An 18,733-nucleotide genomic window follows, 5' to 3' on the forward strand; every position below is an offset into this window, starting at 1 on the left:
ATATCAAATTCACGCAACTTTCCCACTGACATTGTTTTAAACTTGTTGAATCACAATTACACTGTCTTTTCCGAATTATTTTTACCTCGTTCGCCACTGACAAATAAAAGACGTATTGAACGCGCACCATTTACTCTGAGACAAAGTATACCTAGCTACCCACATATAGGTTATTATTAAGTTAAGCCCTTGCTACACGGTCGCCGACAAGCCCCTCAGACCGCGTGGCCTTGGTCTGGACGGACCGTGTAGACAGTTGTTTCCAACAAAATTTGACCAAAACTGACCAAGGTCAGACCAAGGACAGACGGTTAGAAGGCTTGTCGGCGACCGTGTAGCAAGGGCTTTACCCTACATATACAACACTTACCACATAAGTGCTTAAATGGTGTAATACTGTTAACTTGTGTGTACAATTCTAATGGTTCTCTAAATGATTACCTAATTAAGAACGCATAAATTATTTTATGTATAATTTACAAGATTATAAGCAGTTGAATAAAACGCATGAGGCGCCACGAGCAAGCCTCCAACCCCCGCCCACCTGGGCTGGGGGAGCATACACCTGCTGCGTGTGTGGCCGAGGGATGACTATAATTATAATGTGAATGTTAACAGATGAGATAACTAAGGTTAGCACCCTTATTGATAAACCTGTTGTAGTGTTAATAAAATTTAAATATCGCTCGTGTTACTTAATTCTACCAAAATTGGTAGAAAACAGGTTGCAGTAGGTGTGCATAATCTACCATCTACCCACCACCCACGTCACGCGTCTCGATCTCGAACAAACTTTTCCCCCCGGTTTAAACTCTCGCGCGAGCCACGAGACGAGCCGCGAGCCGCGCCACGAGACGCGAGTCCACCGTTTACACTCGCGTTCGGCTTATCATTCGGTTATAAACCTTATGCCGTGTCGTTAGTGTTTAAATTATATTAGCTCGACGAGCTTGCGAGCCACGAGACGAGCCGCGAGCCCACCGCTTACACTCTCGTCTCGTGGCGCGGCTCGCGGCTCGTCTCGTGGCTCGCGCGAGAGTTTAAACCGGGGGTAAACCGAGTGTAAATCGACTGTTCGAGTTCGCTCCGCCAGCGTTGCCAACTCGGAATTTGAAAAAGTGCCAGACATGTCTAGATTATGCCAGAATTATGCTAAATAATTTGGAAAAGTGCTTAAAAAAATGCTAAACAATATATAGGTAACTATAGATGGTCAACCAAATCTTGTCAGTAGAAAAAGGCGCGAAATTCAAATTTTCTATGGGACGATATCTCTTCGCGCCTACATTTTTCAAATTTACCGCCTTTTTCTATTGACAAGATCTGGTTGACCAAGTATAAAAATGAGTGTCTTCCACATAAATCAAACAATGCTGTTTCTGAAATTTTTAGAGTCAGACCAAGCTAACTTTGCACTGACTTGGTTAGCTATACTTGGTCAAGCCATAGACTAGGAATCCTCTACACGGAGTTTAGAGCAATTATTTCATGAAACCGATGCTGCCAAAAATACTGGGGTGCGGAGGACGAGGTGAGCGAGTCCCGTTTCGTGATTGGTCCGTTCAAAGACACGGACATCACACAAAGACACTTTGACTCGAAGGTGGAGTAAAACTACCGTATATTTGTGGCAGAGGAGGTAGCGTTACTATGCTCAGTCAGTGCCGGCCCGACCCCTTGATCAGGGTAGAGCGAAATTTCCACCCCCCCCCCCTCCCCTTTAAAACTTTCTTTTTTCTCATTTGCCATTTTGTCGCCCCCCTTGCCATCCGGCGCCTAGAGCGGCCGCTCCACTCGCTCTACCCTAGATCCGGCCCTGTGCTCAGTCTAGAGGATGTCTTGTCTGTGCTTGTATCCAATCTTTAAATTCAGGCAATCTTTCCCACTCGGAGCGGTACATTTGCTTATAATTTGTTGGCGCCATTGCATTATTGTCTTTGTTTTTCCACTTATTGTATATATATTTATTACCGACAAAAATAATAACACACCGGCCGTGCAAAAGTAACAGATTTTGTTTGTAAACTAAGTTTATGACAACTATGACTATACCAAATACCATAGATAACACACTCGTCATAATTCCTATAATAGGCCTCTACTACAGACGTACTGACCTTAGAAGAAATGTCATGTGATTTTAAATAACTGCGGTGCGGTAGTCTGTTATAAGATTCGTCGTATGTATAAAATTTCCTTTGACGGGTGTGCCATGAATTACACTGCCAAGTAGGTTTCAAACTTGGCTTAGGGACACAATTCACTAATTATGCTAAAAATTATGCTAGATGCTAAATGGATAATTTGGATGCCAAAGAGTGTAAAAAAGTGCCAGATCTGGCATCCATTATGCCAAGTTGGCAACACTGCGCTCCGCTCCGCTTCTACCGACCGAGTAGACTATAGAGTATCCGCCGAGCGCCGACAGTCCACAATGAACGTCGGAGGATGACGTAGCGTCGCCGGACAAAACTTAGAAAATATTTGTGGTTCACGTACTTTTTCGTGTTACCAAGTAAAAGTTGAGTTGTGTTTGTGAACTTCAATATGTATTAGTGAATCAGATGTGTCCGAATTGGCGTAGTGTTTAAGTTACTTTCTGTTTTGTTTGTTATTTACGATGAAGTTGGACTCTGGAGTTGGTAGGCGGCGCGGCCGCAGCCTGCTCGGCAGCCTCGCAGGTACGTTACATAGCGCCATTGCATTGCATTCTTTGTTATAAGTATGAAATTTAAACATAAAAGTGCCGAAAGAAAGTTTCAGTTGGCAAACGGCGTGAAAAGCACCGCTTACGATTTCACCAAGTTATTTATGTTTGAAAACTTTTACACGCTGTGCGAATGTTTCAAGTGGTTATTAGTAAACACTTTAGATTTAAATAATCTTAAGTACATTTGGTTCCACTTTAAAAGACCCTTTTTTGTGTTACAAAAAGTTAACATTTCGACAGTGTTTTGGTTTCTCGCGCACCTGTGGCGATGTGTGCTTGCGCGAAAGAGATAACAAGCGAGTGTTAAAAAGTTTTTTATTGTTGAATACAATGTGCATTTTATAAAGTGGCAGCCTACCGCTGTGTTCTCACGACCATGTCGTCCTCTCTCTACTGTGAAAACATTATTTGGAAAGAGCAGTAATTGCGTATATCGCCAGGCTTTGTTTAGGCATGGTTTAGGCTATCCGCACATGTTGCTATGGTAATTTTAGTACAAACATAGTACATGTAGTTAAAAATCCATACTCACATTATTATGCGATGTTTGTCTGTTGTCTTTTTCACGGCTTTAAATTAGCTTACTGAACCAATATTGATGAAATTGGGTATACATAACGAACTAACGCAAGCAAACCCACGGGCACGGAACAGCTATTAGCTTAGGTATAAATTGTACGAATTATAAAACTATGACCTTAAAATAGTTATTTTCGATACAAGTGCGAAAAAGAGGAAATTCGAAACGAGTGGCGATAAATTAAAACACGACCGAAGGGAGTAGTAAATGAGTAAAACACTTTTACAGTACATATGGGGCTACTTTTCCGCACTAGTGCGTAAAATAGCACTTTTCGTGCGTATGTCGAAACTTTAAAGTGCCATATGTACTGTAAAACGTTGTTCGATACACGTGCGAATAGGTAATTCGCAACTCGTGTCGATTTAAAACACTCCCTTCGGTCGTGTTTTAATTTATCGCCACTCGTTTCGAATTTCCTCTTTTTCGCACTTGTATCGAAAATAACTATTACAGTACATATGGGGCTACTTTTCCGCACTAGTGCGTAATAGCACTTTTCGTGCGATGTCGAAACTTTAAAGTGCCATATGTACTGTAAAACGTTGTTCGATACACGTGCGAATAGGTAATTCGCAACTCGTGTCGATTTAAAACACTCCCTTCGGTCGTGTTTTAAATTATCGCCACTCGTTTCGAATTTCCTCTTTTTCGCACTTGTATCGAATATAACTATTTTGCAATAACGTAAAAATCTTAGTTTCACTTTACATTTACATTTTATGCCTTGAGTCATTCTCACCATTCATGGTTAATCTACAGCAGATTGTCTATATAATTACTTTTTAAATACCACGAGGCAATGTATCTATCTATCTAATACCTTTAAACGAGCAATTCTTGCATATTTATTTATTTATTAATATATATACATCTATATATATATATATATATATATATATCGGGGATCTCGGAAACGGCTCTAACGATTTCGATGAAATTTGGTATATAGGGGTTTTCGGGGGCGAAAAATCGATCTAGCTAGGTTTTGTCTCTGGGCTAACGCAAATTTTTGAGATTTTATATGTTTTCCGGGCAAAGCTCGGTCTCCCAGATATTTTACATTAAAGTGCCATGCATCGCTATGCATGGCTATTTCATTTACTGTTAGGTGACTCACCTTTCACGATTTATGTTTTTAGATAAAATGCGTTAAGCAAGGATTATACCTAGGACTGGGTTTTATAAATAACATAATAATATATCATACGAAAAATAAATAACTGAGATGTGTTAAGTAGTGCAAAGTATTGTGGCAGCAAAGTTAGCGAAGTATACTGGGTCAACCAAATCTTGTCAGTAAATAGGAACAAAAAAAACTATACTCATCCTTTTCTTTTGAGTGCTAGTGCTTTTGAGTGGTAGATAGTATGATTCTCTCTGTCTATGTTTGAAATCAAACAGACCTTTGACACACTATAGATGGCGCCTTTAGGCCCCGTAAGTTATAGGGTAACCAGAAGGGCCTACCGCGAGAAACGAAAACCAAAAATTCGTTATCTGCCTCTCTATCGATCTTGCACATTCGAGCATAGAGCCAAATAAAGAATTTTCGACTGCCTATTTTCGCGGTCCTGCGACTCCTGCGGCACCTGAGGGCTCGAGGGTAGAGGGGCTATTGCGAAAACCTAAATTCCCAAATTTCGGGGATCTTTCTCTTTTACTCCAATGATATGAAGGCATAATTAGAGTGACAGAGAAAAATGCCCGCAACTTGCGAACTTCGATTTTCGCGGTTATAGCTCAGAGCCCGTACCATGAGTCATTTTGACAGTGTCAAAACTGACATTTACGCTATCGAGAACGTAATTTACTTTCTATACATCTCGTTTGCACTAATATGCGCGTAACGAGCGAGATGTATAGAAAGTAAATTACGTTCTCGACGGCGTTTATGTCAGTGCCAAACTGATGGTAGCCATACAGGTTACAAAGCGTTTTGTTTGGAAATTATCTCAAAAAGTAGGACCATAAAAATTCCCTTTTTAGGGTTCCGTACCCAAAGGGTAAAAACGGGACCCTATTACTAAGACTCCGCTGTCCGTCCGTCCGTCCGTCCGTCTGTCACCAGGCTATATCTCACGAACCGTGATAGCTAGACAGTTGAAATTTTCACAGATGATGTATTTCTGTTGCCGCTATAACAACAAATACTAAAAACTGAGTGGGGCTCCCATACAACAAACGTGATTTTTGACCTAAGTTAAGCAACGTCGGGCGGGGTCAGTACTTGGATGGGTGACCGTTTTTTTGCTTGTTTTTTTGTTGATGGTGCGGAACCCTCCGTGCGCGAGTCCGACTCGCACTTGGCCGGTTTTTTTTAATTCGACTTCGCGGGACACTCGTGTCCCCCAGATGTTGCAATATTTGCGGTGTAATACGAGGGGCGTTCAATATATAATGAGAATGAGATGCAAACTCTTTAAATATTAGGAAAGTAAATACTGGCCGGTAAAGCTAATCTACCTAGCTGATTGCCATGAAAAAAAAACTAACTGTTTTTTGTTTTAAAAAAAAAATACGGCGATTTCTTTGCGATGCTGTTGAGTACGTTAGCGAAAATGGAGAAAATTGAACTGCGCGCCGTTATTAAATACTTGTGTTTGAAAAATTTTTCTACGGACCAAGTCAATTTAGATTTACGGGACACTTTAAGGTCTAATGCTCCTCCGTATTTGACAGTTACACGTTGGTGCGCCGAATTTAGACGTGGAAGAACATCGACCATGGATGACCCCCGCTCCGGACGCCCTACTACAGCAGTAACTGAAGAAATTGTGAAAAAAGTCGAAAACTTAGTTTTGGCGGATCGTCGTGTCACGGTTCGTTTTATTGCTGAAAATGTAAAGATTTCAACGGGGAGCGTGCATAATATTTTACATGAACACTTGGGTATGAAAAAGGTATCAGCGCGTTGGGTACCCAGAATGCTTACTGACACGCAAAAACAAACTAGAGTCGAGATTTGTCAAGAAGCTTTGGACCTGATACAGCAAGACCGGGAACTTTTTTTGGCGCGATTTATAACAATGGACGAAACATGGCTCCATCATTACGACCCTGAAACGAAACTGCAGTCTATGACATGGAAAAGGCCATCATCTCCAACTCCGAAGAAATTCAAGGTGGGCCCATCTGCCGATAAGGTCATGGGCTCTGTTTTTTGGGATGGTAAAGGGGTCGTAGTGATTGAGTATCTCGAGCATGGAGCCACTATTACGGGCTCTTTATATGCCAAACAAATAGCAACATGGCGCAATGAGATCCGTGAAAAACGGCGAGGTAAACTATCGAAAATTGTGTTGTTCCATCAGGACAATGCACCGGCACACAAGTCCGCCGTTGCAATGGCTGCAATACGTGATGCTGGGTTCGATATCCTTAAGCATCCTCCGTATTCACCAGACCTCGCCCCTAGTGATTTCTACCTATTTCCGAGATTGAAGAAATACCTAAGAGGCAAGAAATTTGAAGACGACGACGCGGTAGTCGCTGCAGTACAAGATTTTTTAAGTACTCAAGATAAAACCTTTTTTAGAAATGGAATATTAAGTTTAGAAAAAAGATATACTAAGTGTATTATGCTAAAAGGTGACTATGTCGAAAAATAAAATAACATTTAATAAAAGTTGTATATAACATACTCATTCTCACTTTTTATTGAACGCCCCTCGTACATAGCCAGCTACTTAATTTGGCTAATTCGTGTCTACAAAAATTTGCACTAGTTCGCCGCGAGCGCTCAACGATATCGCCGCGAGCACGCAACGACATCGCTCCCATTCCAGTATGACAGTACGCAACGAAATCAGCGATATCGTTGCGCACTCGCCTCGCTTTCAACTTCAACTCGTAGTGTGGCCCCGTTCTAAGTACATGTCAGGGTAGAAAGTTGTGCTGGACTTTTAAACATATTGCCAAGTCGCCAGTTATGTTTCCACATAATATACCCTTGATAACGCAGCTCTCGCGGCTGCACTGGTCGGCCAGCTAAGGCAAGCCAGAGGCAGAGGGCCGGTACCCCAGGAGCACTCGGGTAATACGTGGGGCCGTTGCTAACTGCTAACCAACCTCGCCACAAGCTGTCCTGCGTTGAATTACACTGGTAAAACCCGCGGGCGATGGAGTCGTCAGATCCATACGCCAAGATATATTACGTAGGTTTGATAGGTTATTATTACATTTAAGCTGGAAACAAATTATCGGACGCGACTGACGGACGCGGCTGACGCGCGCGACATAAAAGTGTGCACAGTCAGGAACATCCAGCGCGCCAGATTTCTGTCGGACGTCCGAAGGCTCAAGGTTACGTCCACGGCTTACCTCCGATAGTTTGCACAGTTCAGTGTATATTCATTATCTAGTTCTAGATACGTATAAGTCGCGGCTGTGAGCCGCGTCCGTCAGCCGCGTCCGATAATTTGTTTCCAGCTTTATCCTGGCCGTACGTTCTGCTAGTGTTGGTTTAAGAGTCATTTCAGCCCTCTGCTTTAAAACTCGACTAATTCAGACTCAAATAATGAAGTGGAAACTTGAGTTCTTCTCAAATTGTTAGGGGCCCAACTCTCTGAGATTTTCCATAGAGCTGAGTAGACGCCGACGCTTAAATGACCCTAGTGTGAGGTGGCCCTAAGACCCACAATACAAGAATATGGTGGATGTTCTCGCCCCCATATTGGCGTCGTCGTTGCGCCAACGTTGCGTCGAGCAGCAGCCGTAGAGTTGACTTAGCTGGAAACAAATTATCGGACGCGGCTGACGGACGCGGCTGACGCGCGCGACCTAAAAGTGTGCACAGTCAGGAACATCCAGCGCGCCAGATTTCTGTCGGATGTCCGAAGGCTCAAGGTTACGTCCACGGCTTACCTCCGATAGTTTGCACAGTTCAGTGTATATTCATTATCTAGATACCTATAAGTCGCGGCTGTGAGCCGCGTCCGATAATTTGTTTCCAGCTTTTGGTGGAGGTTCGGGCTGCGACAGATACGAGCGACCTAGACAGAAGACCGCGACCGACCGTCACTTGACGATAGGCAACATATAAGCGACAGTTCGCGGCGAGACAGAGACAGGAGACAGAAAGACGCGTTTTTCTTGTGTTCCGCCCGTCTGTAACTTGGCTATTACCAATGGCGGCTACACTTGCGCCTTGCAACCGATATTGGTTTTATTGAAATACGTGCTTCCACATTCCATGATTCCACACGCAATGTAGGTACTAGCAGAGCAATATAATGCTAATTTCTCCACATCGCTAGTTCCTTTTTAAAAGGCTATCTTTATAGTTGGAATTGGAACGCCAAGTCAGTCAACCTTAACCCTTTTTCAGGAATAAGTAGTACGATGACGCGCCAATAGAATTTCAACTTTTGCATTCCGATTTAAGAATCAAATTAGATTGGACTTTTGGGAAATGTGATCATTAAAGCTGGATTAGTGAGATATATTTTTTGGATTTTTGTGTATTAAACCTTGTAGATTGGTGCGGCCGGAAAAGGGTTATCTTGCACTACGAGGCGCGGTTGGTAAAATTTTGCTTGTCATATCATATCATATCACATCCCTCGGCTATATTACTAGCTATTTTATAGTAAAACTAGCGACCCGACCCGGCTTCGCACGGGTTATCAAATTATACATAAACCTTCCTCTTGAGTAACTCTATATATTAAAACAAACCGCATCAAAATCCGTTGCGTAGTTTTAAAGATCTAAGCATACAGACTGACAGACAGACAGCGGGTAGCGATTTTGTTTTATACTATGTAGTGATCATACTGCATAGTGCAACTGCATACAGCAGCAGAAGTTGCTAAGCGGGCCAGGTGTTCAAAATGATCTTGACGCGACTTTGTTGTTAAGAGTATAAGAGCGTGTCAACGTAATTTTGAACACCTCGCCCGCTTAGCAACTTCTGCTGCTGACCGTATGCATCACTATGCAACTATGTAGGTTGACGCTATTATGTACTATTAAGTATTAAATGAAAATTAGACATGTTCGTGGTTCTTATCTACTGGGCAAACTCTAACCTCTTTGCTTAACTTCTTTTTAAGATTTCGCATTGACAGTTGTAAGGTTCTGACTTGTAACTGTCACATTTCCACAACACTGCCTCGGCGCACGGTCCGTCACGCACTACCGCCTCCACCTGCGCTTGCGACGCAGCCCTTGCAAACTCAACTTTGTCCTTGTCAACTTAAGGTCGAATTTTGAACTTGAAAGGGCATAGATGTTGCTGTTGTTGGCATAAATGGTGTGATTAAGAAGTGGATTTTATGGTGCTGGAATTAAAGGTTAAATTGGCAGTGGTGGTTTAGGATTAACGTCCTTTTTGAAATAAAAGTTTAATATGGTACCTTGCTCAGATTGGGGGCTCTAGATAGGTGTGTTGCTTCGTTTCGTTTGTTCTTGGAAACCATTAAATATTAGTATTTACAGATTTCTAACCGGAGGTCCTATACCTGACGCGTCGCATGTTGATCCCTATGGCAGTTCAAGTCACTTTTGGATAGGCTTAATAAATAAAAAAAAACAATAAATATATTTTTTTATTACTTGAATTTACAAATAAAGACAAATTCCTGGGGCGACTGTACTTCAGAAATTGACTGCACGACACGTGGCCATGGTTGTCAAAAGGTTAATAATATTTGAGAGACCCCTTTTGGTGGTAGACAGAGACGAGATTATCAGTAAAGACTGTATTTATACAACGTCGCGTTTCCCATTATCATCTGGAAGGTGGAAGAGGCGTTGGCTCCTGCGTAACACCCTCGGTTATAGCCTGTACGATTTTCTAAGATTCGACATAGGCTTAACTTATAACGTACTTGATCTTAGAAAAGCGGACAGGCTAAACAAACATAGATGTGTGGCAATGGACCGTATTTTGGTATTTCTATAGTATACTTCATATATGTATTAGCTTGGTACTGAAACAGCTGTCATCTCCATACAATGTATAATCTTAACTTTTTGGACGCCAATGATCGATATATCCGCACCGTAGGTTCAACGCCAAAGACCGATTAATCGGACACAGACCACAGAGCAACATAGACCTACGTGCATATGCATAAAGTTCAATTTTAGTTTTGACACTTCGGTGACGTGACGTGGCGTCAGCGTGACGCCAAGCTTTTGTGTTTGACACGGAGTCGAAAAGGTTCAAACCCCCACTGCCATATTCGAACTTCAAGATATTCACAAGAGACGACACGTATGTACTATATCCATTCTAGATACGTTATAGTTTAGATTTCAACTAGTTTTCTTTTGCAGCGCAATTCGGGTAACCAATGTCACTTTTACGATAGATCGTGTTAGATATCTATTAGATGTTATTTAGATCTCTAAGTGATATCTTGTGGAAATCGTTCAAGAGTATCTCCAGAATCGCGGAAATGTCAAATTTGACAGGTTATATCTTAAACATATCGTTATCGTATCTTGGCGATGTCTAAAAGATATCTAATAGATGTCTATTACAAAATCCGAATCGGGCCCCCAGTCTCTTATTTGCCTGTCCGTCATCGTGTTGGCGACCTTACTTTGACGGCGCGGCGAGGACCGGACGCGCGCTCTTTTGTCTTCAACGACAATGGATACATATTAATGCACTTGCCTTGTATGCGTATGCGCCCTCGTGATTACATCACTCTTGTAAGTTGGCCGGTTAATAACAGCCGGTATGTACAGTCACCTGCAATAATATGTTACTCTTCGGATGCCGCAAAAATATGTGACCCGCTCTTATGGCTCTACAAATGATCGTGTCACATATTTTTGCGGCCTTCGAAGAGTAACATATAATTGCAGGTGACTGTACATACGGCCAAGGACTTTAATTCAGTACCATATTTCATACTTTGTTTTGTCATAATGACAACAGTATGTTTTAGCGACTTTCTTATGAAAATGTAACGTTTTTAACTCGATCTCCCTCACTTTGTTCTGTACTCTACATCTCATTCGATAGCATGACGTTACGTACGCGTTTGCGTTAAGAGCCAACAGGAGTGGTCATTTCTCCATACAAACGTACTCGACTGTTTCCTCCGTGGGTTTTGAAGCTAGAGCAATGATTTTTTCAACACAGATTAATATTGTCAATATCTGTGTCGGACCGTTTTTCTTTTTTTGATATTTTTGTTTTTTAAGGCGCTAGAGCCCTTCAAAAATGGCCAAAATGGCCTAATTGACTGGCCGCAATGAGAGGCGTGCTATTCAAAACTGACATCAATTACTCAAAAAAGCAAAACGGTCCGACACAGATAATGTCATAATCATTTAGATTTCCAAATTTGGTTACGATTGGTTAAGTTTTGGAGGAGGAAACAGTCGAGTACGAAACCTCGATTTTTGATATTTTTACGCAGGATTTTTCGCCTTGTCCTTATCGCACTAGTTTTAGGAGCCGCTTCCGTTAGCGAGACGGGTATATTTACCTAAAATATTGAAATCTTAGCTCCTGTTGGCTCTTAAGTGTCATTTTGCATGGGGTTTTAAGTTTCCAAAACGTCCCGCTTGGCGCGCTGTACCCATACAGAAATAGACATAACGCAAACACGAACGCACGTCACGGTATCGAATGAAAAATTTGATGCAAAGTTGGCTTGCACAGACTATAGTTTTTAATTAACTTCAACTACCTCCGTGGACTACCTTCTGTGTCTGCTCCTGACAGCATCTTGGTTCCAAGTTCCGCGTAAAACTAACTAATATTGCAATTTCCAAGCTCTTTGAAACTTATTCAGTTTTCAGAACTGGGGCAAGGTGCTATTAGTCTGGGGTCAGCTGTATTTTACACAGTTTTATTTAGCTCCAGCGCGTTTGTTTCTTTGTACCATCGCCCCTAACTAAAAGTTCGTAAACCTTATTACAAAATGCATAAGGTCTACCGATGGACAGTTAATTTAAGAAGTTTTGAACTACTTCCCGGTGTCTGATTGAGCTGAGGCATACTTCCTTATTTGCGATGAGATGACGATACAATAATGGCTAACATGGAGCTGATCTTATGATGCAGTCGGAAGGTTGCCTAAGGAATTATTCTATGGAACAAACGTAAACACATTGAGTTAGCCTCTGCATCATCATATTAGTGGGGAGTCGTGGACGATGACAGTTTTTGCTTCAACGAAACTATAACTTTGAAGTTGTTTAGTTACTTATTGGAAACCTAGCTGATTTCGTAAATTCACTCTGGGGGTGCAACCAGGGATGTTGCGGATGCCGATTTTTTGACATCCGGGGATGCGGATGTGGATGCGGATGTCAAGATAGGTACATAAAAAACGTCAAATATTACATTTTAGTAATTTTTATTTCAAAAAATCGGCCAAGTGCGAGTCGGACTCGCGTTCCAAGGGTTCCGTATATTAAGTCCCACTCACGCTTGACTGCTAATTTCTAATAGGTTTTTTTGGCTAATGACTAAATTACCTAGCAGTCTAGCACTTACGCCGATGCTAAGACGTTCCTGTACCGACCTGTTCCACATCCCATGCGGATTTCATGCGGATGCGGATGCCGATGCGGATGTTCAAAATAATGCGGATGTTCCGCGGTTGCGGATGAGGATGCGGATATTCGCAACATCCCTGGTGCAAACGTTGACCCATTTATTAGTTGATTTAGACTAGTTTACTTCAATGCGTTTCGAGCGCAGGAGGAATTTGGTACCGTAATTATAACGTAAAAGATGAGCTATGTATTACAATTCCTCCACGATATATAAAACGTATAATTGCCCTGTTATATCCGTTATCGCTATCCATTGGAAAGCGTGAATTATATGTTTCGTTGCGGTTTGACCCCGTGTATTGTCCCTGAATTCTGATTGGCTACGATAACCAGACTAACGTGACCCCTAGGTCTCTAATATTACAGGTAAACTAAGACCACAACTATACCGATACGTTTCGGAGTGACGCCTTAAGGACCGCTCTGATCAGACTGCATTGCGACATTACTGTCGCCAATATCAAAAATCTGGGCAGTAACATCAATTTTGACATTTACGGCAGTCGGCAGTAATGTCGTGCTGTAATACTGCTGCAGTCGAGTGCACTGCAGGAAACGTCAAATTTAATGTTAAAAATTTCTCAATAAATGGCCTTTTTGACATTTCCTTCACAATCTTAACATTCACGCAGGGATTTAAAGCCGGCGCATTGACTGTTATTAATATGTATGTTCAGACCCGCGAATTGGCCAATCGGCCCGGCCAGGCCAGCATCCATTCGACTGTTAAGTAACCGTTGCATTGTGATGACTCTGCCTGAACTATCACACCACGTCATTTAAAAACACTACTCTCGCATACCATCCGCCGATTTGCACTGAAGTCATGGTAAGCGGTCTGTACCCCCCTTGTGTAAATTTCATTTCAAAAGTTTGTACAAAAAATGAAATTATTGCCAAAAACTTTTTACGTTGCAGCAGCCTTAATAGACGGGATAGTTTTTTCAGCACTTGAGACACGAATAAGAAAAACATGATATGAATATTATGAATGTACCTGGGTCGTTAACTTTTGTTTTGTCCACAAAAGTGACCTTATTTATAATATTTTTGATGGTTTTTGACCCAGGTCAATAATGTTAAAATATCAAAACAAGTCACATTTTAAAAACTAAATGCCATATTGCCAAAGTGGCCTGGCTAGCATCCACCAGACCCAGTTATGTTAGGTAACCGTTGGTATTGTGTTGGCTGTACCTGAACTATCTCAATGCATAATTAAAACACTTTCACAGAATCTTTAATTACACATTGTCTCGCGAGTTACACTAGAGTCCGTCTACTTTGCAGTTGCACCGACTTGAACAACAAAGTGAGGGAGTGTCTTATTTTCTGCATTAACATTTGGAGAACTACGATGCCACGGACAGACACACAAACAAACAGACATTGGCGTCAAACATATGACACTCCTCTGAGCTAAATACGTTGCAGATGTAGTGTATAATTGTTTTCCATCGTATTTTCACGGAAACGTACGAAGGTGTTTTGCTATTTCAGTCAGTCTCGGTGCAAAAAGTACTGAGCTTGACTAAAGTAGCATGACAAATACGAACGTTTCCGAGAGAATATTACGATGGAAAACAATTATGCTCTACATCCGTAGAGACTAGAGAGGCAACGCATTTTCGATTAGGCCTCTAGAAAAGTTTTTTCATAGACAACATTATTTTTGAACGACACAGACAGTATCCGTCGTAAAGTTTTCACACCGTTAGTGCCTTATGGTGTGTAATTGTGGTAACTGTAAAGTGGCGGTGATAGCTGGACCGCGAATACAAAAGTGTGAGACCGTTATTACGGCCGCGACGAATCTTTTTTTTTTAATACTGCCGTTTCGTGGCAGCTCTTGTCTTACTTACATTTTCATTTCATTTATTAACTTTTATTACAATTATAATATTCTGTTAAAAAAAATCTTACAGACACGATATGTAAACTTATTGAATTGAATTATCTATTAACGATGGGAGTGATGGGACATGTCAGCAGCGAACCAAAGGTTCTAGTTAAATTGGGCATTCCATAGCGTAAGTACATGGAACAACTAATTTGGCTAGGACCCTTAAATGGCATAACAATCCCGTGTGGTGACACTGGTGACTGCACTTTGGCTGACTATATTTGAAAAAGAAACATCACGCTTAAAAACATTTAGATCGACACAAAGCGCACAAAATATCAATTAAGATTTTTTTTGTGCTCTGAGTCGAGATCAAAAGAAGACTTAATAATGTATTTTGGCCAGGGTTTGCACGGCGGATCCGAAATGTATGGGAATATCCGCGGATCCGGATCCAGATCCGGATAATTTCATACATTTCGGATCCGGATTGCAAACTCCAATTTTGGCCAAAAGGAAGCGCGTTTCCGCGTTCAGCTACCTGACACTTGCGACATAGTTAGGGTTCGTATTTAGGGTTTCATGGTCAAAATAGCAAAATTAAAAACCTTATAAAGTTTCGTCAGAAATTTGGAATTCCAAAAAATATATAATAGGGGTCTTTTACACATGGACAATGAAGTGTAAACATATTATGGGTGCACAATTGCACATATCATACTCAAAAATATGTCCCATAGCTCTTTAGGTCAGCGAATTAAGAACTATGGGATATATTTTTGAGTAAGTTATTTATACATATGCAACCATATTTTTACACTTGACTGTACATCATCGTCCACGGTACAAACAGCAACACTCCTAACTGTACTTACATCGGTGGACCTTATTACAAAGGCATAATATTGTTCCTGGCAGGGCGAATATATATGTAGCTCTCCATTGCAGAAGGATCCATAATATAATTATATAAGTTAGAGTTGGAACAAAAAGTTGACAGCTCCGAACAACTGACAGGCCGATATCGTCCGGCGGACTGTTAATCAGTGGGCCCCTTTATAGACCTTATGCATCGAGTGCAATAAGGACCTTGTTAACTGAAATTCCAACAAAAAATCTGATAGAAAGGTCCTTCCTTATTGCACATGAAAGCCACATATGATAACAATAAACAGCCTCCGACATATTTCAACAGCCTATCAACGTCGTGGCCACCGACTTATTATTAACCTCTATACATCGCACAGAACAAGCGACTTTATTTCAAGGCGCTACGAGCCAATGTCGTCTGCGCGCGCGCATGGTGACGTCACCACAGTTCGGTAACCGACACAGGTACCTAATGCCTTGCGTTCCCGCTGCTGCTAGGTCGACCAGTGTCACTGTGAACTTGGGAATCTTGGGATTTCTGACAAACACAGTCAAGATCTATTTTATTATTGACAAGAATTTTCTTGACCAGGTTTATGCTTTTGAGACGAGCTGATCTCATGGACACAGGAGGTACGTATAGGAACTCTGTGATAAAACGAGACATAACCTAATTGTCTTAGGGTTTGTTAGAATTATCTTGATGAGTATGAATTAGTTGCCTGTTGAAAGAAAAGTACAGTCATACATAAAAGCTTGTATCAAGAATCCAGCACGAAATGTTTGTCAAAAAACTTATTTAATCCTTTTCCAAGCATAGTTGTTAGAATTATCTTGATGAGTATTAATTAGTTGCCTGTTGAAAGAAAAGTACAGTCATACATAAAAGCTTGTATCAAGAATCCAGCACGAAATGTTTGTCAAAAAACTTATTTAATCCTTTTCCAAGCATAGTAGGATTTATATCGGTTCTGGCCTCGAAATCGGCCACAAACGTGCCAACAGAATGTAATCTTCAGAATACCGGTTTAAGGTTAAAATTACATTGCACTTTCAGGAAATGTGACTTGTCTTCAAATGTATCATCAACGCTAACTTAACTAAACTTATCTGAAAACCTTGTAGTTGGTACGGCCTGGAAAAGGGTACTCAAGAGTGCGTCAATTCGAGGTGTGATCTAAGATTTAATAATAAATACTGGTTGGCTGGAATGTTCGCCTTAGAAATATCACATCACAATAACACAGGTCCTGTTACATCAGCCGTTGGAATTAGAATGTTAACACCAACAATATAGAGTCTAAAATTGTTTAAAACCGGCTTCGAATTCTTTATTCTCAATGTTTGAGTCATGAGGGCTTTCTCCGATACTAGGAAAAGAGATAAGGATGCGGTGCGTCAGAAACGGTATTCAGGTATTCTTAACGCGATATGATAACGCATAGTTATGATTGTTATCAATTAACTGAGCTTCTGAACATTCATCACTACACCTTATAAAACTAAGTCCCCCGCCGCGTCTGTTTGTGTGTTTGTATGTTCGCGATAACCTAAAAAACTACTGAACGGATTTTCATGTGGTTTTCGCCTATTGTTAGACTGATTCTTGAGGAAGGTTTGTGTATAATTGAAGGGATGTTTACAAAAACAACATAACTGATTACACTGGTTGACACCTGAAACGATTAACAATGTTCTTAAAAAAGTGTCAACCGCTTTAAGCAGTTATGTTGTTTTTGTAAACATCCCTTCAATTTGTTAACCCGTGCGAAGCCGGGGCGGGTCGTTATAGTCATCTAAAAAGAAAACTAAGGAAATTTACCTAAACTCATATACCATTTCTCTCCTTTCTTTTGGCCTCATAAATGCGTGGTTAAAATCTTTTGGTTCCTCGTGAGCACGTAGGTGTACTTAATACAGGTATGATCATTTAGGGTTCAAGCTAACTTGGTTGTAAATACTAACGTTATGAATGTCCAATGTAAAGTAAACCGTAATGGCAAAACAATTAAAGTCCGTGACTCTACCTAAACTATTACGAGTAAGTATATCAAAGTGCTTGTTTAGGAATCCAGGGCTATAACCGCGAAAATCGAAGTTCGTAAATTGTGGGCATCTGTCGCTGTCTCTCTAATTACGCCTTCATTGGAGTAAAAGAGAAAGATCCCCGCAATTTGCGTATTACGGTTTTCGCGGTAGTCCCTCAGGGTTTTTAATTGACTGCTATTTACTTGTACACTAATATCTGAACACGCCTCGGTGTTAGAGTGCGTGTTCAGGTATTGTGAACACCTTGGCCGCTCCGATATATCTGATGGCGACTGTACAGTGTTTCATAAACATGCAATATTCACCCGTTGACATAAATAGTTTCAACGTTAACGGCAATATTTGAACGTGAGACACGTTTTGCTGATGTTTTGCCTCGTGACGATTGTTGTTGTTCCGGTGCCATTAGTTAGATATATCAGAGGGGCTACCGCGAAAACCGAATTTCGCAAATTGCGGGATCTTTCTCTTTTACTCCAATGAGGGCGTAATTAGAGTGACTGAGAAAAATGCCCGCAATTTGCGAAGTTTGGTTTTCGCGGTAGCCCCTCAGAGCGGGTAAAGTGATCACAAATATCTGAACAACGCCCCTATTGTCAAGACGTTTAAGGACATGTTTAGATATTTTAAAGCACCTTGGCCGCTCCATCTGATGGCGACTGTTCCGTTTTGCGAGAGGAGTGAGAGCGTAGCCAAGATCTAATTATAGGCGGGGAAGAAAAAATTTTGCTTGCATTAATTCGTACAGTTTCGAAAGCTTTTTCTAATCAATATTTAGGGTTTACAGATGCCCACGATACGATTATCTCCAGTACCGTAATTGAGCTCTTCATGAAATTAATGACCCTAGGGTCAATATCTAGAACACTATACAGACTAAGTCATACAGTCGGGATAATGTATCAATTATATGTCTTAAGTTAGTTCATGATTAATAACAAAGAAATCCCGAGAGTTTCCTGTGAGCTGTGTACAGTAAGCTCAATCTATAGTTTTTTTTTTAAATAATCGATATAAATGTAACTTAAAAATTCCTACACAATTCGAAAATTTGATGATTAGGTCATAATATTAATCTCAATTGATATGAAAATTTGCACCACTCGGATACCGTGAGATCTATTTATTATGATTTTTTATTTTTTATTTAAGC

The 18,733-nt window shown here is 41.0% G+C and overlaps 1 protein-coding gene across 1 annotated transcript in view; it reads left to right on the forward strand.

The window, feature by feature from the left end:
• Nucleotides 1-2,438: 2,438 nt before the first annotated feature.
• Nucleotides 2,439-18,733, forward strand: part of LOC134661543 (protein crumbs) — a 136,827-nt gene continuing 120,532 nt past the window's right edge. The window contains exon 1 of the mRNA XM_063517675.1: nt 2,439-2,681. Within this exon, the coding sequence (XP_063373745.1) occupies nt 2,621-2,681 (61 nt within the window). The 5' untranslated portion in view covers nt 2,439-2,620. The remainder of the gene's footprint in view (nt 2,682-18,733) is intronic.

The sequence above is a fragment of the Cydia amplana genome, chromosome Z (assembly GCF_948474715.1).
Source record: "Cydia amplana chromosome Z, ilCydAmpl1.1, whole genome shotgun sequence".
Taxonomy (NCBI): domain Eukaryota; kingdom Metazoa; phylum Arthropoda; class Insecta; order Lepidoptera; family Tortricidae; genus Cydia; species Cydia amplana.